Source organism: Urocitellus parryii, chromosome 9 (genome assembly GCF_045843805.1).
Source record: "Urocitellus parryii isolate mUroPar1 chromosome 9, mUroPar1.hap1, whole genome shotgun sequence".
Lineage (NCBI taxonomy): Eukaryota > Metazoa > Chordata > Mammalia > Rodentia > Sciuridae > Urocitellus > Urocitellus parryii.
In genome coordinates, this window is record NC_135539.1 from 130,674,933 (window position 1) to 130,699,937 (window position 25,005).

The 25,005-nt window shown below is 40.5% G+C and overlaps 1 protein-coding gene across 2 annotated transcripts in view; it reads right to left on the reverse strand.

Moving 5' to 3' along the window:
• C9H1orf21 (chromosome 9 C1orf21 homolog) overlaps positions 1–25,005 on the reverse strand; it is a 222,089-nt gene that overhangs the window by 23,495 nt on the left and 173,589 nt on the right. For both annotated transcript variants that reach the window (XM_026392843.2, XM_026392844.2), the window contains exons 4-5: positions 14,483–14,559; positions 4,621–4,681 (exon numbers count right to left, since the gene is read on the reverse strand). In XM_026392843.2, coding sequence (XP_026248628.1) covers positions 4,621–4,681; positions 14,483–14,559 — 138 coding nt within the window. The remainder of the gene's footprint in view (positions 1–4,620; positions 4,682–14,482; positions 14,560–25,005) is intronic.

Below are 25,005 nucleotides of genomic sequence, written 5' to 3' on the forward strand. Positions count from 1 at the left end.
CTGAAATTATGGTGTTTGAGATACGATATGCATTTTTATAGGGAGAGTCTTTGTAATTCTTAGAAGATTTAAAAAAGATGCCCAAGGCCCAGTGAAGTTTAAGAAGCCTTGCTTCAGAAAAACTAGCAAGATGCCAGAAGCCTTGTCCTGAGACATTCCTCACTCACTATTCAGGGTATTCTTTGCAAGAGCAAAAGACTCTAGTTATTGGATGGGTTTGTACATCCTCATAAGGCACACTATAAATTCTTGTTTTGCCTGTAGAAGGTGCTACTATTGCAGATATTTAAAAAAAGAAAAATTACTGATCTTTTCAGCTTCTTACCAATAAACTGAAGTGCACCAGGGGAAAGCATACCTTAAAATCTGAAGTTATCTATACTTAGTATTATATTAAGAAACTCCCCTATGATCCAATTTTTAAACCTAGATAGGGGTTTTCTCCTCTAGATACAGTGAAAAAAAAATCACCACCTTGTTCTGCAGCAAACTCATTTTCTTAAAGCTGCAAACTGAGGCAAATGTCAGTACTTCAGATAAAATTAGGAGCCCGTGTCTTGTTGAGCACAACTACTAATGGAATAATAGGTAGATATCAGAGTGAAACATGATTAGATAAAAAGAAATGAGGGGGCTCCCATGGACTCATAGTATTTTTTAATTCTCCAAAAGGAAAGGCAAAAGTAAGTCAAGCAGATCATAATGCTTCTTTGAACTTCCTTTGCTCTGACCACATCTCTCTCCCTTGGTCACCTTCGGATGCAGCTCAGTGGCATGGCCTCCTCTGTTTCAGCACAGTGGAAGGCACAAAGTGTCCCAGAAACTGTCCCAACAGCCTTGTTAATGGCCTGAAGTTTCAGTACCTGACTTAGGAGGCAGATGCTTGTGTTCAGCACAGGACAATCTCAGCCATGACAGGGGGGCCAGGGTGGGGAAGGTGGTGGTGACGGATGACAGACTCCTCTGCCAGGAAAATAATCACATTCTAAAGAAACTCCCTTTAAAAATGGAACTGGTGAAGGAAAGGGACTGTTTCTCATTTATTTTGTAACCCATATTTCCTATTTTTTCCCTAGAAAAATAGCATAATGTTTGCTGTGAGTACATGCTGAATCTTTTTTTTTTAATTGCATTTGGGGAAAGGTCACTATCAACTTCTTAGAAAACCATTTGTCCAACTTTAGTGCAAAAGTAAACTGCAGTTCTGCACGTGACAAACTCTAGAGTCATTCAAAATCAGTCCAAAGTAAATTTTACCATGAATATTAAACCATCCAACAGCCTCAGCTTCTGTATATTAATGGTGTTTTACATCTATTTTGAGGGACACGGAGTAGAGATTTTCCTTTGGTATCCAGAGGTGGGATTTGGAAGGCAAACAGGAACCAAGCCCCATAAATATCCAGGAAATGCAACGGGTGAGTCCAGGAAGGGCAGGACAATGTCTCCAAAAGTTCACTTTGATTTAGTTTCTGAGCAATTTAAGGAAGAAAAATGGAATTCCTAGAGATTTCTGGGAGAAGATGAAATCTTAAAACTCAAGGTCTCTCACATGACTCAGTGTCTTAGCTCAAAATTCTAGGCAAGTTTAATCTTTTTTTTTTTTTTTTTTAAATCAACCCTATAAAACTCAAAGAATATATCTGAGCTACATTCATGATTGTCCTCATGCTAGCCTTGACCAAAGAAATATTTAACCATGGAAAAAGCCCAGGAAAAAATCTGGAAGAATCTAAGTTTCAATTTTGGCAATATAAACAAACACCAAAGATGACACTACACCAAACACATATATTAAGAAGCAATATTCTAATTTTTGAAGATGCTTCATATTTAAATTATAATATAGGATAGCATATTCAAAATATTCAGAAGGATGAACTTTAGGTAAGAGAGGAAAAACAGAAAAGCATGGCTCAGGAGAGAAAATTCTTGTAGAAATCAACTGGGTGCATGTCAACTGAAGCAACAGCTTTTCTCTAACTATAAACGTATTGATGATGGGGGTGTAGCTCACAGGTAGAGCCCCTGTCTAGCACACTCCTTGCACAAGGCCCTGAGTTCTATCCCTGGAGCAGCAAGCAACAGCACTATCACCACCACCACCACCACCACCAGAAAACACACACATACACACACACACACACACTCAATAGTGGAAACATTGTTTATGTTGAATCTACAAATGCTCCTTTGTCCAGGGAATGATCCAGTAAATGATCAAATTACAAACTTTGTTTTGGTTCCACTAAACACAACATAGTCTATATCCTGGATGCAAAGGGAAAAAGAGAAATCAAATTTCAGATGGAAGAAGTGAACTACAGTTTTGAGTAAAAGGTGGTAGAATTTCAATTATGGAAATAAGCTGGAAAGAGATTAGGTCATCTTAAATGCCTTGTCTGAGTTTGTCAATGTTGTTTAAAAAAACAACTTAAAACTCAGGTTTTAATTTTTCCAGCCTACCACTAACTACCAGCAGATCTGTTTATTACCAAGAAGCTAGTAGGGGAAAAAAACCCCAAACAAGCAGAAAAAAAAAAGATCTTCATTGTTACAGTGGGAGCAAAATATTTCTTTTTATGTCTCTCTTCACTAAAACAAATATTATCAACAAGCTAAATAAACAGTTTTTGAACCAATACGTAAAACTTGGTAACTGCGTCTAGATGAAGTTTTCTATCTGAAAAGTCATCTTAAATATTTATGCATAACTGGGGAACACTTTAGTTAAACTACCATTTCAATTCATTATCCACGGCTATTTTTCACATTAGAGGTATCTGCTGTGTGTTTTAGCGGGGCAGAAGATTAAACAACTGGTTATTCTTCCAGGGGTCCACCTCAAAATGGGGTCTATTGCTGAGACATTGAAGAATTTAAGACCTCCTTCATTATCTTCCGTTAAGTGAAATGCATCATAACTTAGGAACTCACAAGAAATACTCAGGCAAAAGGGCCATGAAAAGCAAGAAAAATTAAAATTAAAACTGAAAAATCGTAAAATCAGCCTGTGGTGCCTTAACCATAGTGAGAGATACTAAAATTTAGATTTTACTCTTTGGAATGAAGTTTGCAGATTGTAATACTCAAATCTATAACTTTAACATTTAAAATTTACTCCTCTGCAGTGTTGAATTTAAATTCTACACATAAACCCTTAAATATTACCACATTCCATGTTTCATTCAGTTGATTAACATATAGCAATCTGATATCAAATTGTGGATTCCATTTCCACAAAGATCAACTCTGCGTCTCACTGTCGATGTAAATCCACACACTGCTCGAGAAGCAACACAGAGTCAGACAGAGCTGGGCTGGAATTTCAACCTGATCACTACAGTTCTCCCTCTCATATATGGAGAGTATGTCCCAAGACCACAGTGGATTCCAGAAGCAGAGGAGGTCACCAAACCCTATATATTCTGTTTTTCTCTACCAATCACATGTCATTTAATGATAAAGACACATTCTGAGAAATGCGTCATTAGGTAATTTTGTCATTATGCAAAGATTGTAGAGTGCACCTACACAAACCTAGATGGTATAGGTCAACCACTTGATGTGGCTTCTGGATGCAATCAAGAGGTTTAGTAAGCAGGAGAGGCATGGGGCTGCTTCTGGGGTAACACGGCATTTTTAACAAGGCTTGTTTTACAGCGAGCCTTTTGCTAACTAGAAAGAGTGCACTCTAAAATAACTATAAGGAGTATAGTGTGGGCGGTGCGTACACCAGTCACACAGTCCCTTATGATCATTATTAAGGATTACATACCTTACACATTGGCTATCCCACACTTTTATGTGACTGGCAGCACAGTAGGTCTATTTACAGCAGCATCACGACAAACACATAAGTAAAGTGCTGTGCTATTACATTAGGACAGCTAAAAAAATCACTAGGTGACAGAAATCACTAGGTGACAACCTCATGTGACCACCCTTGTAAATACCATCACTGACCAAAACATCATTACACGGTGCATGACTGTACAGACATACCTATAATATAGTTTAATTTACAAACTGGACCCAGTAAGAGATTAACAGTAAATAATAAAAAAAGAACAATTATAGCAATACAGTGTAATCAAAATTATCTCAGACTTCTGCATTATTCCTGGAATTTTCCATATAATAATTTTGGAGCTTGTTTGACTGTGGGTCACTGAAACTGTGGAAAGGGAACCCTCAGGTAAGGGGTAATTACTGCAATAGAGTTGCAAATCTGGGTTTGTTACTAGAGCATCCTGAGCTTCCATTTCCTGGTCTGTGAAATGCAGTTAATATCTGTTTGTTTACCTATAGCACCACTGTACAGGTGGGTGCTGGATATAAACAAGCCATTATTCTGAGACAGGAATTAACCGAGGTTGGTTACTTTTTAAAGAACTCACAGCATTGCAACTTTAATGAGTGACAGCATGTCATCACCTCTCAAATTTTCACCCACACTTTTTATTTTAACTCTGTACACATCCCCTTACAAAAAGCCTTACAACACAGACAGAGAGTATTTTATTCCTCATTTATAAAATGATTAGTTATTTCCCTTAAAACATATAATCAATCTCTTTTTTTTTTTTTTTTTTTTTTTTTTTTTTTTTTACTTCTTACCTTTTCAATTTTTTCATCCAGCATTCTGAAGAATTCTTGTTGGCTTTCAGAGATGTGCATGCTAAAAAAACAGACAGTAGTTAAGCACATATTTCAATGTTTCCTTAAACCTAACCCCCTCAAATGAAAAATGGCAAATCTCTAAACTTGGGGCAGACATTGATTTATTGTAGACCTTTTCACTAAAATACTCTGAAGTTATATTACGGATAAATGTCATTCCAAGTAATCCTGCAAATGTGTTTTGTAGTAGTCTATCAGTACCTACCATTTAAGGAATCCAATTTCCTTTCAGTGTACAGATGTTATTTAGAGTAATGTTTCTGGGAGGTACATGTCTTTGTGATTTAAAAAGAAATACAGCAAGGGCAAGCAGAACACGGCATATCTCAACCCTGTGTGTAACATATAAAGAAAATCCATCCCAGTTATATTGAAATGCGTATTTTACAGAGGTTATCAGCATCAGCCTGATATCTGGCTGACGGTACAGGTGAGGGATGGAGACAAACAGAGGACACAGCGATGGCCCCACGTTGCCCCCTATCACTTTCTGCACTGGTGACAGTGAATGCACCACGAATGTCTGGAACTGATGGCACGGGGACTGGGGAGCTCATCAGGAGGCATGTCTGAGCAGCCCTTGCCTTCTCTGTCCTATGCTATGGAATAGCTGCTTAGTAAGATGTGACACGTTGGTGGGGACAAAACCCACGAAGGCAAGGTGAGCAGAGAACCATCACAGATGGGAAGGGTGTGGGCACGACGGGCCACCGTGGCAACATGGTCTTAAGGATGGTTGTTTCTCCTGAGCAAATAGCTGAGTGTTCCAAGGAGGCTGAAGATGCTGGGTAAGAGATGTGCAGAGTCCTTGCAGGTACTGTTGGTGCCTACTGGTTGTACTGTTTGGGGTGGGAGGGAGGTGGGCTCTACCATGGCTTATTCTCTTTAAGCCAGGTATGGGCAGAAGCCATCTGATGTCCTCTTACCACAATGCCTCACAGTTTAGGGGCCACAGGGAGAGGGACAAGTGACCCAGAACTTTTCAGGCCTCCTGCAACAGTGGGGCTCAGAGGAGGTTCTGCCCTATGTGTAAAACCAAGATTTAACGTCCATGAGCATCAGCTCTGATAAAAAAGGAAAACAATGCAAATATCTGACACCTTGAATCATTTTGCGGCTCACAAAGTACTTGGTCATTCATTTTGCCGTCCTCTGTTTGCTCATTCAAATAAAGTCCGTGTCCTATTTGGGGAATGGAACCTATCTTACACAGGTCTGAAAGGCAGAGCAGAGTCTGGCATGATAATGCAGTGACCAGTCTTCTCTCTGTAACCTCGGATGGAAAGGCCACTTCCCAGGTCCCTTATATTTTACTTTCTTACGTACTAAAGCATTTTTTAGTTGGAGCTGCTTTGGATGCAAACCTTTCTAAACTGTATAGTCTTAATAGAGGACCCACCATGACATTACTCAACTTTCACTTACTGACTCAGGGCCATTCCTATGATCTTAAATCACCACAATATCTGGCCAGGGCCACCTGCACGGGTGGAACTGGCTGTCTCTAAGCAAACTAAAACTCCAGAGTTTTAGTTCTTTGCTGGCCTTTGAGATTTTCCCCTCATCCCTTCACGTCTGAGAGGTGTGAGTCTTGTTCAGCTTCCCCCACGGCTGCTTCCATCCGTGCCAGGTCTCCGTCTGGCCGACTTGCTCAGCTGTGTCTCAAGTTAGTGCACAGGGCTCTGTGGTAGGAGCCAGGGCTTCCCGTGACACACCAGGTGAGTCCTTCTGCACACACTTTGGCTGCTCAGATTCCTTTTTTGGTGTCTTTCCTGTTCTTAGCCAAAGACTTGACAGATGAGGTTGCTGGACGGCTGCAGGCCCCGGACAGGCAAGGCGTTAAGATATACACACAGTGCTGGGTTGTGGCTCAGTGGTAGAGCGCTTGCCTCCCATGTATGGGGCACTGGGCTCAATCCTCAGCACCACATATAAATAAGTGATTAAAATAAAGGTCCATCAACAACTAAAAAGATATTTTTAAAAAGATATACGTAGATACCTTAGTATAGATCAACAAGCATATGTGTACATAGCTTCCCTTGGAAATCCCAAGAGACCTCATAAAAAGTGACATTTTTAGGTCATTTAGAGTTCATAGTCAAAATTTTCTGGCTGGATAGGCTATTTCACCTTGATGTAATAGGAAGGCAATAAATACTTGTTAATCAATTGACAAAGTATTCTCTATTTCAATTCATGTGATTCGTGACCCTTCAGAGAGACAGCACAGTTGATTAGCTCGGGTGAGGTGCGGGGCCCCAAGTTCCTCATCTATAAGCCAGCAGGCTGGTCTCTGAGGTCCTGTCTACTGCTAAGCACCCATGATTATTACTGATTTCCACTGGCTTCTTTATTTAATGGTCACAACATGAAAACTGCGACATTTGGTGAGTACTAATACATACACACATCAGGGGGACAAGTGAGGGCCTCTTAACTCTGTAAACACGTCTGCCATCTCTGTGATCACTGATTGCAGACTCAGGGGTCTGTAGCAGGGCTGGAGACCACAGGTGAAGACCACAGACCTCAGGATGGTGACGCAAATACAAAGAGCATCAGTGGTTTCAATTTTGCGTCATGGAGATGCTGGCTGCTTGTCCTTCATCTGAGTGCATCAGAACATGCCCACCGGCCTTTTCTCCAGTCTCTGACCCACTGAGCAGAGTCACACACTAGACTGGTGCACTCCTGTCACCTTGAAATCAGAACTTCATTACCAACTGGACAAGAATTATTATTATCAAACCCCCGTGCACTAGACAAGCTCTCGACTCTGCTGTCACCGGGAGGGAGTGTGGTACACACTGCCAGAGGAGCAAATGCCCACACCACACAAGGTCCCAGCTACCTGTGTGGTGAAATCTGAAAGTACGGGGCTTGCTTCCCTGTTCTGCATGGGTTCGTTCCAGATAGAAGAACAGAAATCTTTTCAACAGGGGCAGAGTCAGAATTTTTATCCTGATGAATTAATCTGCGTCAAATCAATTGATTCTCACCTGGATAAACACAGATCTTATCCTCCCATGTGGAGACCTGACCAACATAGCAGCATTCATATCAGTGTTCACTTTTGAGAATAAAAGTTGCACTGTGAGGAGCTGTCCCTGGGTAACAACTTGATTCTTAAAATCTTTCCAATGTGTGATTTGATGGTAGTGACTGTGGCGGGGAGAGGAGGTGAGGCCTACTGGCTTCCTTGTCTGTCCTCAAGTAACAGAAAGGGGCTATTAAATTGTTTATGACTTGGGGCTGGAGATGTGGCTCAGTGGTAGCGCGCTCGCCTGGCATGCGTGCGGCCTGGGTTCGATCCTCAGCACCACATACCAACAAAGATGTTGTGTCCGCCGAGAACTAAAAAATAAATATTAAAAATTCTCTCTCTCTCTCTCACTCTCTATAAAAAAAAAAAAATAAAAAATAAAAAATAAAGTTTCCAGGGCTGAGGATGTAGCTCAGGGGTGCAGCATTTGCCTGGCATGTGCAATGTCCTGGCTTTGATCCCCAGCACTGCCATAAACAAACAAATAAAAAAATACAGTCCCTAAATAATAAAAGCCTAAGCCCCCACCCCCTCAAAAAAGAGGAAGCAAGGTTCTAATAATACGTCACCTGTGAAGGATGGAAGAACATGCCACCCCCAAATAGGCCACTTTGGCACAATGATTATTTGAGTTCAAGATACTTGAAACCCATGACTGCAGGAGGCACACTTTCTTCCTGAAGGCAGGAAAATAAAACTGCCATGGCTGGATGCTCTCCCTGTGCCAGGAGGAAAAAAGTCTTCTTAGTACTAGAGACGGGGAATGGGAGCCGAGAGGATTCCATACAAACAGACCTTGTTAGAGTCCCTCTTACTTTCCTTTGTTTCCCCACTATTTCAGGTTCTTTCCCACAATGGCCTCTTTCTGTCCAACCTAGTGTAGAAACACTTTGGTGTGGCTCCCTCTTTGGATCTTCCTTTTCCTATGAGGGCTCCTGGGCACATGTACGTGTTTTCATAACATTGCTATTGTGCCTCTCTGTGTGCTTCTCCCCTGTTCATCTGTCAACTCAGTTCAGGCTGGAAACCCCCGTGGGGGGGTGGACAGGGGGTAAAGTTTCGCCTCCCCTTCATCTCCAACAGTGCAGCTGAGTCACCCAGTGGGCTCCTGCTAAGTCTTGGCCTGAATCCTGTTATACCTCCATGATCATCATTAGCTTTCAAGTGGACTTCTGGGAACATTCATCCTAATCTTCATTTCACTGCAGACTCCTACACAGCTCACTTTTATTGACTGAGTTAATTATTTTGTTTTCAAAAACAAAAACAAAAACCTCAACAGCATAATAAGCACCCCCGAAGCCCAAACAAAAGCAACAGCTAGAACCCTGACAACCAGCTACGGCTAACTCCACGTTAGTCCCCACTGTGTGTGCTTGGCCAAGCCAGTGTGGCCATCCCTCTGTCAGTTGACTTTGATTTGGTTTCCCTGCATCCCTAGGTAAGCTTTTAAAAAAGCCAATTACCGGTTTTAGTTGTTTTAACGTTATAAAGAGTGCACCAGTTGTTTTAACGTTATAAAGAGTGTGATCCTTTAGGAATTACTCTTTCCTCTAATAATATATTTCTAGGGTCTATCTGGCATTGTGCAAAGCTGCAGAACATTTGATTAAACTGCTGACTACCACTCCATTATGTGAGTGTAATGCGGTTCATTTATCCAGCCTCCTGTTAACAGGGCTTTATTTACTTATTTATTTATTTTCTAATTATGAAAGACATTCTCACCAAGCACCGGCAGTGTGATAAGCACTGGGCATACATTATTTCATTTAATCCCTAGCCTTATTAGACACAGAATTTTTCACTTCCAATTTTGCCTGAGAAAATGGAAACTCAAAAGACCTGCCCAAGATAACAAGCTACTAAGAATGTGCCCTACGGTGGCATCAAGTGAAGGTATGAGGGTTACCTGTCTTTATGGAATGCGACTGTCTTTCTGCTCATGGTGTGTGTGGGGAGTCTCACTATCTTACTTAATTGTATTTATATTTTTAAAATTCTGTGTTTATTAATGCATTAAAATTATACATAATAGTAGGATTCACTGTGACACATTCGCATGTACACTTAATGTAAATTGCCCCATGTCATTTACAGGAATACCCTTTCCCTCCCTCCTTCCTCTCCTTGGTCTCCTTTGTCTGCATGACTGGTCTTCTATCTGTTTTATTTATTTATTTTAAATTTTATATGTATACAGATATTTTAGTTGTTGATGGACCTTTATTTAATTTATTTATTTATTTATATGTGGTGCTGAGAATTGAACCCAGTTCCTCACACAGGCCAGGCAAGTGCTCTACCCAACTCCAGCCCTATTTATTTTTAGCTGGTGCATTATAATTATACATAAAGTGGGATGCATTATGACATATATGTATGTGCACATTACATAATTTGGTCAATTTCATTTCACAGTTCTTTACCTCTTCCTCAATCTCTACCCTCTTCCTCTCCTTTCCCATTCTCCCTTCCATTTTTGTGAGATCCCTCTTTTTCTCATCCCTTATTTCTCTCTCACTTCTCTATATGAGGGCAAACATTCATCCCTCAGCTCTCTGAGTCTGGCTTGTTTCACTTGGCACGATGCTCTCTGTTTCCATCCCTTTACCAGCAATGACATAACTTCTTTATGGCCGGGTACCTATACCACAGTCTGTATATACACACACAACATTTTCTTTATCATTTCGTCTGTTGACAGACACCTGGGCTGTTTCCATAACATTGCTATTGTGCATTGTGCTGCTGTAAACAATGAAATGCAGGTTTACTACAGCGTGCGGACTTCAGTTCTTTTGGATAATCACCAGAAGTGGAGTGGAATAGCTGACTCATAGGGTGGTTCCATTCCTAATATGTTGAGGAATCCCCATACTGATTTCCATAGTGGTTGTACTATTCTGCAGTCCCACCGACAATGTGTAAGTGTTCTTGTCTCCCCACATTCTTGCCGGGATTTATATTATTCATATTCTTGATGGCTGCCATTCCAACTGGAGTGAGATGACATCTCAGTGTAGTTTTGGTTTGCATTCCTCTGATTGCTAAGGATGTTGAACACTTTTCATGCATGTGTTGGCCATTTGCATTTCTTCCTTGGAGAAATGTCTGTTTGTCCATTTGTTGATTGTATTATTTGATTTTTGGCATTTCTTTATGTAATCTAGATACTAATCCTTTGTCAGAAGAGTAGTTGGCAAAGATTTTCTCCCATTCCTTATTTCTAGACACATATGACACTCAAACCAAAAGGATATGCATGAACCAAAACAGAACAGTAGCAAGTGACAAGACTGAAGCAAAAATAAACGCTTCCAGAAAAGAAAAGCCCAGGACCAGAGAGATTCTCAGCTCAGTTCTACGGATCTTTAAAGAAGAACTAATGGTAATCCTTCTCAAATTAGGCTATGAAATCGAAAGAGGGGAACACCCCCAAACTTATCCTAGGAAGCCCCAGTATTATCCTGTAACCAAAGGCAGAGATGGACACACCAAGGAAAGAAAACTACAGCTCAATATCCCTGATGAACAAAGATGCAAAAATCCTTACTAAAATATTAGGAACCTGCATTCAAAAACACATTAAGATTTTCTAATTGTGATGCTGGGGACTGAAGCCAGGGCTTCACACCTACTGGGCAAGTGTATGCTCTCTACCACTGACCTATACCCGCGGCCTTATCTTATCTCATTTATCTGCATCGTAAAAGATGATGTTTCTTGAGTCTTTACATGTCAGAGGATGAAAAGTAAAACTTTTCCCATGACCTTCCAGAAAGATTTCTTAGCTGAATTTCAGGTACCCGATGTTCTGATTCAGTTTAAAACACATACACGAGTGAGCATGCAGCTGTGTAGAAAACAGAGGATTTTCTTCATAATTTTAATGTAAACACATGAGCCAATTTAATAAACTTCCCTGAAAGCTGCGGCACACTGTAGTCTACAAAGTGTGCCATGTCCGTGTGTCAAAGGTAAATAATGGGGCAGAGAAATAAATACTCCCCATTCAATGGCTCCATGGAAGTCAGACATGAGACAAGCATTTGACATGGCACAGGGTTGTGGGGGAAGCTCAGTGGTACAGCACTTGCCCATTGTGTGTGAAGCCCTGGCTTCAGTCCCCAGCATCACAATCAATCAATCTATCAAAACAGTGTATTTCAGAGGCCTTGAATGACTTTGTCGTTGATTTCAGGGTTGGGGATCAAACTCAGGGCCTCGCACAGGCTAGTCAAGCACTCGACTGCTGGCCTGGGTTCTCCCGTCTTCAGAGGGCGTGGATGAAAAGGGGACCTGGCTGTTATCAGATATCTGTCGTCCCCAAAGGCAGACGAAGTGCACAAAAGTGATTAGTAGTGAGGCACAATAGGGAGGTCATGATTATAGAACAACATTTACCTAAGGGTGGAAAAAAAGGTGATATCATTACACTGACCTTGTAAACCACTTAAGTGGATTCAAAAGAGTTCAGTTTTCTCCAAAAGTAAAAATTAAATCACCAACCTCTACCCCCAGGTGGCCCTGGCTGCGGCCATGCACAGATATTAAGCTAGGTTAAAGTGATTATGACCGAGGTTATTTTTGTCTCAAAATTTTAGAAGGCCCAGAGATACAATGACTTCTTTTGCTTATTATCTCGATCATGTAGTAGTCAAATTGGCTTTGAGGAAGGAGGCAACTATGCCATCTGTACCTGCGTAATTGGTTCATATTTAGGTAGAACAGTGTCATAGTTTTGTCTCCCCAGAGCTCCTGTATTAATGCATTAATAATTTCAGAGGTGAAACAATTAGATTATGAGGTCTGTAACCTGATCCCAGTTAGGATGGACTAACTGGGTGGTAATTGTGGGCAGGTGGGGTGCAGCTGCAGGAGGTGGGTCACAGTGGCTTGCCCTGGAAAGGTACATCTTCCCTGTAGCTCCTCCCCCTCTCTGCTTCCTGGCTGCTACGGGTGGAGCAGTGCCCCTCTGCCATGCCCTCTTGCCATGATGCTCGCATCATCTTTAGCCCAGAGCAATGGATTTGGCCTGCCATGGACTGACCCTCTAAAACCATGAACCAAAATAACCTTTTTCTCCTTTAAGCGGCTCTTATTGGGTATTCTGGTCACAGTGACGAAGAGCTGATTAACAAAAACACCACAGTAGAGATAGCTTCTTGGTTGCAGAAAGTACATTTCATTGTCAAGGTAGTCAGTTCTAGAACAATTTAGAAAACTACTAGTTATTTTTAACTTAAAAAAATGCATTCTCTATTTCATTAAAATATTTGTGGACTGTCATTTGTTGGTAATCAATAATCATATGTTTAAGTGCCCCATTCATCAAAGAAATGTAGCGAAACATTCATAGCATCATTGTTTACATGAGCTCTTGAGGATAAAACCATGTCCATCAAAAACATAATGGGTAACTGTGGCATGTTCTTATGGTGGGTATGCTCTACATTGGTGAGAATGGATAGCTCATCCCTACACATTGAGTCAGAGGAAACTCAGAGTGTTTCATGTGATATGACGACTTCTTCTTCTTCTTCTTCTTCTTCTTTTTTAAGTTAAGGATCTTTCTTCTTTTACTACTTCTTTAAATGCTCCCCCTCCCCATGCTGGAGCTTGAACTGAACCTCACTCTCTCCGTGAAATTGTCCTACCACTGAGCTATATTTCCAGCCCTTTTTAAACTTTTTAATTGTGAAGTACAAAACACATAGAAAATATGTTATTTGGTCATTTAAAAATAATTATTAAAGAAAAACCACATAATCACTACCCATATTAAGCAATTAGAAGGAACCACTGTTCTGAATTTAACGACTTTTCATGCCCTTGCTATTCTTCATTGTTTTATCTATACTTAAATACTATATATTGCTTCATTCTGTTTTTGAGTTTCCTCTGACTCAATGTGTAGGGATGGGCCATTCATTCTCACCAATGTAGAATATACTCACCATAAAAATATGTCATAGTTTTGTTATCCATTGTGTTTTTGATGGACATGGTTTTATCCTCAAAAGCTCATGTAAACAATGATGCTCCTGGCATGGATGTTATAAGAGTTTCTTGAGGCAATACATCTGGGAGTGGAGGGTAAAGGTTCAATTTTATTAGACAATGTAAATGGTTTTCCAAAGCAATCACTAGTTCATATTCCCATGAGCAGAGGTTAAGAATTTCTCTTGTTCCACATCCTGGTCAACTTTCTGTATGTCTAATTCTTGCAAATCTGGTGGTAAGATGCAACATTTTTTTTTTCATATACATTGGCCATTCACGTTTTTTCTTCAAATGGCAGTTAGTGTCTTATGCTTGTTGGTCCACGTTTTCTTATTTTATTTCTTATTTATTTGCAGAATTCTTTTCTATGTTCTGGAAACCCAGTTATTGTCATTTATATGGTCTTCCCATTTTGTGGTCTCTGCTGATTTGATAAGTAGGAGTTCTTAATTTCACGGTAGTACACTGATTTTCCTTAAAATTGACACCTTTTGAGTCTTACCCAAAATTCTTCTGTGTCCCACAATCATGAAGCGATTTCTCTTTCTTTTCTTCAAATTGGCCTGGAACTGTCAGCTTTCATAAGAATTGTGTGTTTGGGGACTCTCTATTCTGTTTGGGGCCACACTGTCTGCTTTACTAAAGCTTTATAATAAGTCTTTATTACCTGGTAGGCAAAATGGAGCTCACTCTGAAAACAATTTCAGCTTTAAAAACAATATAAGGAAAGTAGGAACTAGAACTTACTTTGCTCTGGGTTGATGAACTAATCCAGGAATCTCTTTGTTAGTTTTAAGTCTTACATTTGAGCTGGCACTTTTTTCCTGAAACACACAAACACACACATACGAGACAAGATCAGAATCCGCAATTAAACCATAGCATGAATTTTCATCACGGAAAGTTAGTTAGATCTGTTTGGGACTCTATACCGCGGCTGGTTCCTTCACAAGGACAAGAGTCCTTGCAAAGATGTCACACAACACGGTGGAGCCCGCCAGACATTTTAACAGGAAACACTGTCCAGGAGGAGGAATTAGCTTTATAAACAGCCATGACTGTTTAGAAAACACCGTGCCGCTAGTGTTCAATTCCTTGATTCTAATAGCCAGAGAGTCAAAGAACAGAAGGTTCTCACATCAAAAAGAGGAGCAGCAGTAGAATCAGGGTCACTGGCCAGGTGAACGGACTTCAGTGTGTTTTATTGGTGAAAGACAAACTGTAGTTACAGGGACATCAACTTTGCACAAGTCCCCAGCTGTGACAAGGCCAAGAACACAACTAAAAATAACGACTCTTTTCACCCCACAACAAGTAGTGGGATTGAACTTGGCTGAATTAATAAAATGCAATTCTAGACTGTATTCAAGAAGCATTTCTTTGGCTTTTTACCTTATCTGATTTCTTTATTCTTAGTATACCAGCCACGTGGCAGAGAGACTACATGGCTCTTCTGTTGGGAAATGTTCAAAGTACTTCAAAGTTCCTTACAAAGCTTACCCGCCTACTAAAAGCAAAGACTGTTCTGACCCTCGGTAACAGGTGACAACAGATATTCAAGGAACTCGAGATATGGCCATGATTTAAGACCCCGTCTATGGGGAGGAATAAAAACTGCTGTGGGCCAGCTCTACATCATCACATGTGGAGGGAAGTGAGATGACAGTAGAACGGATGTCCCCAAATGGACTCTTTTACTTTCCTGTTTCTCCCAAGACAACCCGAAGGTCGTTATGCCAATGAAGTTCCAGTGACTTTTATGCTGTGGTTGTTATTGATCATCAAACATGAGCTTATCTGCAGCTCTCTAAAACATATGGTAATTTTGTTTATGTTTTTCTAGGAAAAGAAACTACCATAATTCTCTTGTCGTGTCTCCTATCTTCCTAACCTTACATTAAACTTAACGATGTTTTCAGGAGCATTTATGAAGTGTGAAATATATACTGCTTCCTCTGCTGCTGATGTAATGAACTATCTTGTCTTTTACAAAACAGGTGGAAGAAATTGGAAAACTATCATTGCACTAGCTCTAGAAGGGTAGGGCCTGACCCTCTTCACCCACCACAGGGGGCCGGGATGCCTGGCTCTTCATGGAAGGTGCTTAGCAGATATTGGCAGACTGAACGACAATATCAACAAACTATTGACTTCTTTTTAAAAAGATGAAACTAGCTCAAATGTAGTCTCCCTGCAGGGCTGAGGACACATGTCCTTCCAAGTTGGATATTTTCTCCCTTAAACTGTCTGTCCTCTTAGGTTCAATTCCGAAAATGGGTCCGTGTGAGATGGTAGACCCTGATCCTTTTTCTCTATTCACCCAATCTCCAAACTCTTTTTATTTTTTCATGGTATTGAGGACCAAATCCAGGGCCTGGCATATGCTAAACAAGTGCTCAACCACTGAGCTGCATCCACAGCCCATCTCCCAAACTCTGTGAGCTTAAAGGATGATACCAAAATTTTCAAAACTTTGATGACAGGAAAGAAGACTTGTATTCTTAACTCTAAGAATCTAAGTGACATACAATTGTAGTCCATTTTTATTTAGTTTATTAAACTGTACCCTTTATAATTACATGCCTCATCAAATCTTCCTTGAATACCTATTGTGTAGTTGTTAAGTAAAGAAAAAATTTCCCAGACAGCAGTGGCTCAATGGACAGTCAGGAGAGAGGACCGCCTGGTCCTCAGCACTGCGTCATTCACAGGTATGTACTCCCAGGACCAGAGAAGCAAAGCCCCAGCTGAAACACACACAGACGCACACAATTACAAAATATTTCTATTATGCATTTATAATGTATTCATTTTTTCATATCTCTGTTTGAATATAAAGTATGTTAATGTATTCATTTTTCATTCACCAAAACTAACAGTAACACTGAACACATACGACAAGTCAGGCACTATTCTAAATGATTTACATCTTCAAATTTTGACACATGTATTGCTTTAGTGTTCATAAGTATTTATATATAAACTCATTTTCTTCCTACAATACCCCTCTGAGAGAGGTACCTTTGCTGTCCCCAGTTTATAAATAAGCAAGCCAAGGCCTGGAGATGTGTAATACTCCTCTGAGAGCAACCAGTGCTAAGTGGAGGGACTGGGATTTGAGTCCAAGCTGTTCTCCACCAAGCCGGTGGTTGTCTAACTTTTTAGTATAAAAGCCCTTTTACCTATAATCTTCAAATTCTGACACATTTCATTACACAATATGAATTTTTTTCATTTATTGATACCACTGTTCATCTTATCAGAAAATTCTTGACTGCCGCTGTCAAGCTCATGATGGTGGATATAAAAATTTTCCAAAATTCTAGTTGTGGGTTTACTATTTGACTTTTATCACTGGCAACAAAGACTGTCAATTATTTAATTGAAACTGACAGGCTCTCTTCATTCATTTTTGAGAAAATGATTAGCCAAATCCCCAGGTCTGAATATCAGGGATTTATCTTTTAGGATTTCATTTTTAAGTAGGAATGGCATCTATAAAAAAAAAAAAGTACTGCTAGTTTAGCTGACAACCCAATTAACTGTACACGTGCTTTCCTCATAATAAGCATCGTACTTGGTACGTTGAGGAAATGCATTCTGTGTATTTCCCATTTTATCACATAGACTATCAAAAAGATGCATCCAAGCCCTCCAGATTTACTAAAACTAATAAAACTAAATAATTTGTACTGTTTCATCAAGGCCATTCTGAAATGAAAATAGTCTATATTTTTCTGCTATGAGTCCATGGTAGTGGTGAATACAATGACTACTATATCTGTCTGTTTTCTATTGCTGTAACAAAATACCTGAAGCTGAGTATTGTATTTTAAAAATAGGTTTATTTAGTTTAGTTTGAGGCTGAAAGTCCAAGATCAGGCAGCCCATCTGTTCTGCCTCTGGTGAGGACCCATTGGCTGCAAGACAACATGATGGAGAAACAGAAAGGGAAATAGCTCTGTGCAGGAGCCAAGTGTGCATGCTTCATAACAGCCCACTCTCAAGACAGTTACATAACTTCCTGAGACCAGCATTAGTCTCTTCAGAGGTCAGTGCCCCAGCAACCTAATGACCCTAATGACCTCTTCCCTCATACTGAGCCCCACCTCTTAAAGGTTCTACTATCTCTCAACATGCCACACTAAGGGCCAGGCCTCCAGCTCATGAACCTTTGGAAGGCAAAGCACAATCAAATCATAGCAAATACTAACCAGGTTTCATGCCACTGCCTCGATTGAGATACCCGCAGCTTATCTACTGCTGCTATTGTACCACTAGTACAGATGTCACACAACGAAAAAGGCAAATAGCTCCTTAGGGAACCCAAGGGTCTGCAGACTATATATATAATTTTTTTCAATTTGAATTACTGGCATTTATTATATATAAAATTCTCCTTAAATTACAACACATTTCAGTGCCAGATGCATCTGAATAGTCACATGAATCATATCTCCTCTTTTTTCTACAGCTTTGAAATGTGTCAATATAGCATAGCATATATTTATTTGCTATGCTATGCTAACATTCATGTTTATTAGCATGTAGAATTTCCCATTGGAGGTTAATGACAAAAATAAATTGTTGCAGACCATACTTTGACCATAGTGTGTCTCTATTTGCATAGGAAAAAAACCCTGATTATTTAATTATGCTGTATACCTTACTTTAAAAAAAGTTTAATAACTTTACTGGGGTAAAATTTTATCTCCCATAGGATTTCCCCCTTATAATGGTACAATTAAACAACTCTGGTAAATGTAGAGCTGTGTGATCTTCTCTACCATCTCGTTTCAAAACAATCATTCCCAGAAGCTGCCTTTCTCATAACCAGTTGCAGTTAATCCCTGTTCTTATCTGCAGATCCAGGCAAACTATAGATTTGCTGTTTATCGCAGTGAATTTGCATTTCCAGATTCATATAAATGGAACCATATGATATGTAGCCCTTTGCATCTGGCATTTCACTTAGCATATATTTTTTTCTCAGTACTGAGGATTGAACTCGGTCTCCTTGATGCTGGGCAAGCACTCTGCCACAAGGCTACATCCCCAGCCCTAGCGTAATATTTCTGAAGTTTGTTGTACCATGGATCAGTATTTCATTTAATTGCTAAATAACATCCCAATGTACTAATATACCACCCTTTATTCTCCTTTCCATCACTTGACGGGCATTTGGACGGTTATGAATAATGCTGCTATAGACATTCACATGCAAGTCTTTGTGCAGACAGACAGGTTTTCATTTCTCTCGAGCAGATTCCTAGGAGCAGAAATGCTGGATTCCATAGTAAGTTTATGTCTCACTATTTAAGATATTGGCAAATTGTTGTCCAAAGGGGCTGCAGCACTTCACCCCTCCAACAACGCGTAATGATTCCAGCTTCTCCCCGTCCCCTGCATTAGCACTTGGTGTCGTCTTTTTGATGATTGCCATTGGGTAGGTAGTGGGGTCTCAGTGTAGGCTTTGGTTGTAAAATGTGATTTCTCAAAGGCTCATTCTTATATTTCTGTGTATCTCAAACACCTGGCACCTTACTACATGGGAGTGTTTGTATATTTGCTGGCTGGCTGCACTTCTGAAAAGAAGTCAGTTTAATATTTGATTATAAACATCATTTAACTTCTATTTTGGGAATGTTTTGTTGGGGGAAAGGGAGGTTTAGAGACATCTGCCTACTTTAAAAAACAAACAAACAAAAAAAGAAGGAGGCTGTGAGTGTAGCTCGGTGGTAGCTCACCTGCTTAGCACATGCGAGGTGTCTGGGTTGGATCCCCAGGAGTGCAAAGATAAATATCAATAAGACATTTTTAAAAAGGAGAAGCAGCAGCAAGCCAGCAGGGCTGGAGGAAGAAGGAGAAGGAGGTCACTGTGGGAGCGGTGGAGACATGAGGTTACCCCTAGAAGCAGCTGAGATGGAGCAGACCCAGTGGAGGGGGCTGAGAGCCATGTGACAGCTGAGCTGCTCCAGGAATAGGAAAAGAGAATTCAACGAGGAGATGGAAGAGGTGACTAAGAGATTGTTTCCCTTGGCAAGACGAAAATGGTTTTGATGGTATGTGACCTTTGTAAACTAAGTACTCTATCTAAAATAAACCGGCAACCACAGGGACTAAGATGCAGCCGTCGAAAAGGGCAGGTTATTTTTCGTGGTCCACCCACACTTGTGTCAGAACCATCTGGAAGGCTGATAAAAACGCACATTCTCAGGCCTCCCTCCAGGCACCCTGAGCATGGGTCTCTGTGACTGAGGCCCAGGAACCCGCAATTTAAACAAGAGTCCTAGGTGATCCTTTAAAACGTTCCAGAACTTCTATTGCATTTCGGATTTCCCCATTTGCTGGTCTGCAGAGCAGTTTTCAAGCTGAGCCCTGGGCTTCCACAGAGTTGCCTCAGGTCAACAGGAGGCTTGCCCAAGCAGCAACCCCTTGGATTTTCACACTTACGGGGCTCTGACAGTGGGAAAAAGCATCTAGTTTTCAAAATTGCTGGCACCCTACTCTCAGTTAATGATGGGCTTATTGAAACAGCAAACGGAACACATTGTTCCTTTGCTTGGAATCACTTCATTTCCTTGTGAACAGAGTACACTTGTCATGTCAGAGTAAACTTATTACTCCCGACGTAGTTTCTGCGATGCCGAAGACAGACTGACTGTGTTTATGCTGCTGCTGCAAGCCACCGTGGGAAAGGGAGCCTACCAGGAGGCGTCCCTGGCTTCGCTTCTTGAGACATCCCGCGAACCTCTCCTCCTCCGTTCTCAAGGAGGCAATGCCAGGGGTCAGGGTGTGGGCAGAGAGCAGCTTCTCTGTTTGGGAGGGATGCAACTTCTTCTCTCCTCTCACTTCTTGGCCTCTTTTGTCTCAGGGCCAGAGGACTGAGGAGCAGGAGCTCAGCCAGGTTCCCTTTCCTAGTTGGTCTTGAGTTGGAGGCCTGGTGGGGAAATCTCATGTTCTCCTTCTGGGCCCAACGGTAGGAAGTTCTGTCTGACACAGAATCCCCGGGGTCAGAAAAGTAGCCGGGGCTGAAGTACAAATAACAGCTCCTGGGACTGCTAATAAGATCTACACGCAGAGAAAGGACACAAAGGCATGAAATGGAAACTCTCAAAGGGTTTGCCCTACACATGACTCTGTGTGTGTGTGTGTGTGTGTGTGTGTGTGTGTATTTGAACCACTGCATTTCAGAAAGTGCATGAAAACTAGATAAAGTAAATACTATGGTAACCATAATCAGGAGATTGGGAGTATATACACGCATTTTAAAAACAGGAACACATTTGGATATAAAATAAATAATCCTTTCAGCTTTTACGGAGAAACCCCTAGGATGTAATCACAAGGAAAACAATCTCATTTGACATTGTGCATGTGATTTTTCAAGTGCTATTAACATGAGATTGGATGTGGTCGCTTTCAAGTGCAAAGAACTTTAAATTCTGTCTTTCCAAAAGCTGGTGATTATATGAGCTGCTTTCACTCCACCAGAATCACTGGATGTTTGCAAATGGAAATGCCCAAGCCACCAGATGCAGCCATAGAATAAAAGTGGTGCTGGGGATTCAACCCAGGGCCTGGTGCATGTGAGGCAAGGGCTTTACCACTGACCTAGGTCCCCAGCCTCCAGATGTGGGCCATTACCATTAGGTGAAGTCAACACTTCATAATTACTTGCCCATGAAGATTATTAGAATTTTGTTAGAATTATTTAGTCACGATGAAAAATCTGAGCTTTTTAGAAATCTTTTTTTCTATAAAATGAAAGAGTGTTTTATATCATGCTGTGCATCTCAATTTATATCAAACAATATAAAGTGAGGCAAATCAGTGTTTAAAGCAACTAATATTTTTCACATAGTTGATTCTCAAAGTAGACGGGAAAAAATTTAAAAGAATCTTTAGAAACTAAATGGAGGTGTTAAGAAATTGCTCAGAACAGATTTAATTGCATACCAACACATCTAGAACAAAGTCATTAAGTCATGATGTCAGTAATTAATAGAAATAAGCAATCATGTTAAAGGTTCTGCTGGGAATTGTAAGTTAAGGATATTCTGAAAAAATGCTGTCTCTTCAAGTTTCTCAAAGAAATATCACACACATGAAGAAAATCAGTGAATTTGGAGGAATCATATGCAATTTTTGCCCAAGAGGCTTCTATTAGTAAGGATAAGGGAGATTCCCCAGAATCCTGACACTAGGAGCAGAAAAGCTGCTCCCCGCGTCAGGAGTTCAAGAGAGCACATTCACCATCCAGGTCTAATGCAGGCTGCAGGAGCTCTGCTCATCCCAGTCCCAGAGCACTCGGCCCCGTGTCAACATGTGCTTTCAAGGTCACTATGGCTGGAGTGGAGCGAAGGTTACGTGCTCCTATTGACTTGACCCAAGTATGTCACAGGATTGCTAAATTCAAGAATGGGGAAAACACAATCTGACTATGTATTTGACAGGAGAGCTAGAATATTAATACACATCCCTAGTAGCCACCATCTTCCTAATTTAAAAAAAAAAAAGTATGATGCCAGAACTACTTAATAGTGATCACAGAGCCCTTCCTTCTGTGTGGTCTGATGTCCAACTCTGCCAAGTATCTTATTTATATTGACACATATGTGCTTCATTAGGAATATGAAAGAAAACCTTTACTGAAGGTTTAAACTGAGACAAAATGCCATTTGGAGGTTAGAATTCAAAATAGGCTACAACTACCTGGTTAGCTGACCATTGTGGTTAGCATTAGTGAATTATGCTAAATGCAACTTGGACACAACAAAATCTATAGTTTATACTCCAAAAGACTACACACACACACACACACACACACACACACCTTGGTTTCTCCACTTCTCATTTTTCCTTTCCAACCATCCAAAAAGCACAAATATTTGAGAATGGAAATCACATTCACGGTGTTCCATAGTAACAAGAGCAATGGTCTTAAGAATTCAACTGTCAACTATGCCTGCCTCCTGGTGCCTAGAAGATTGCATTTAAGATATGAGGAGCACAGAATTATCATGCTGTAAAACTAGACTTCTGGAGTGAGTAAAAACAGGGCTAGAAGAAAAAAAAAGTATATTTGATTGAAGTTGACAAAATAGTAGCACAAAAAATGTATCATCTACATGCATTAAATATTTTAACAAATAAAAAGCTACCATTTGTATAGAATTGCTAAATATTTCCCATGGTAAACTAAAATCTTAGGTTTTTCTCACTACATGGAGAAACTGTAAATGTCAAAGCTAAAAACAAAATTAAACAATCCAGTTTTTCATAAAGGCATGATCTTTCTTCTTGCATTCGCTATGTTGTATACGCCAGGCAAAGTTTAAACTCAGAATCCGGCCCTCCTCATCTGTCTGGACATACCCAAAACTATCTTTAACCCCAAAATTGAATCTGATGTATTAGTTTCCTATTGCTGCAGTAATAAATTAACACAAATTTAGTGGCTTAAAACAACACACATTTATTATCTCACACTTCTGGAAGTCAGATCGAAAACTGGTCCACAGGACTATAAAACTTTATGGAGGTGCTAGGAGACAATCTGTTTCCTTGACTTTCCTAGCTTCTAGATACCACCTATATTCTTGGCTCATGGTCCTCTTCTCTATCTTCAAAACCAGAGAGTAGCACTTTTCTCTTTTCCAACCTCTGCATCAGTCTTCTATCTCTAACTCTGATACTCATAAGAGGATCCTTCTTATAAGGACCCTTGAGGCTATAGAGGGTCTGTCCACATAATTCAAGATAATATTAAGATTTTTCATTTAATCAGTTCTGCAACGTCCCTTTTACCACGTCAAGAACCGTATCTATGGGTTCCATGGATTTGGATGTGGCCATCTTTGGAGATGTTATTGTGCTTCTCATCACAGTGTGCCCTCTGTTTCCCAAAGAGCTACATCCATTCCACATGCAAAATATATTTACCCATCCCAACATCTCTCCAGTTCTCAACCCATTATGGCATCTACTTAAGATTCAAATCCACCCAAGTCCCATCAGCTCCAAAGTTGTAAGTCTCATTATCCACGTCATCTAAATTCAATTGGCTGAAGCTCTGGCTACAAGCCACCTTACAGCAGAACTCCTCTCCATCTATGAACTGGTGGAACTAGAGAGCAAGTTATCTGCTTCCAAAATACAATGGTGGATATGGATAAAATGACAGCTGTAAGTATTCTCGTTCAAAAGAGAAGAAAAAGGGAAAAAAAACAAGGGATCACCAATCCAAACAATTCCAAAATCTAACTGGGCAAACTCCATTAGGCTTCAAGGCCTGAGAATAATTCTCTGTGGCTTGGGACTCTGCCTTCTGGGTCTGCAACTCTTGTCTCTGTAGTCACTCTTTCTTCCTGAAGGGCAGCACATGTTTGCAGCTGAGTAGTTTCATCAGTTTGTTTCCTGCCTGTAGAATTTTGGAATAAGACAATTTTCTTTCACAGAATCCTTTCGGTTCCCTTCAGTTCAAAAGGGCATTTCCTGGTGGTCTAACATCCTCAAGAATCCATGAGCTTGGCCGGGTGTGGAGGTGCAGGCCTGTAATCCCAGTGACTCAGGGGGCTAAGGCAGGAGAATCGCAAGTTCAAAGCCATCCTCAGCAACTTATTAAGACTCTGTCACCAAATTAAAAAATAAAAAGAGCTGGGGACTTGGCTCAGTGGTTAAGTGTTCCCCCTAGGTTCAATCACCAGTACAAAAAAAAAAAAAAAAAGAATTCCTGGGTCTTCTGCATTTGTCATGGGAATTCACTCCACTAGACAAAAGGTTCCTCCACATATTTTCGTGGATAACCAACCCATCCCTATTCTTGGCTTTTACTGAGATGCCTGAGTAAATTCATAAATCACATGCCTAATCTATTCAGAGAGCCATCTGTGTGACTAAACACGTTGACCTTTCGATCCTTCCCAGGAATTAGCACAGGGTTATCCAGCCACACCCTTGGCCTTCTATCCAGAGCACACTTTCCTAATAGTCTCCTAGTTCTCAGTGTCTTCTGCAATGTGGATAGAACAAGAAGTTCCCAAACCATAGAGTGATGGTTCCTTTTTTATATAATAGTTGTTTCCTCAATTTATCTCTTTTCTCTCAGATTTTACTATAAGAAGCAAGAAGTAGTCAGGCTGGGACTCGAATGTTTTGCTGGGAATCTCAGCCAAAGATTCAAGTTCATTGCTTACAAGTTCTGCTTTCCATACAGCTGAGAAGAGGTTCAGCTCAGCCCTTTGCTTCTGTATCACAAGGATCACCTC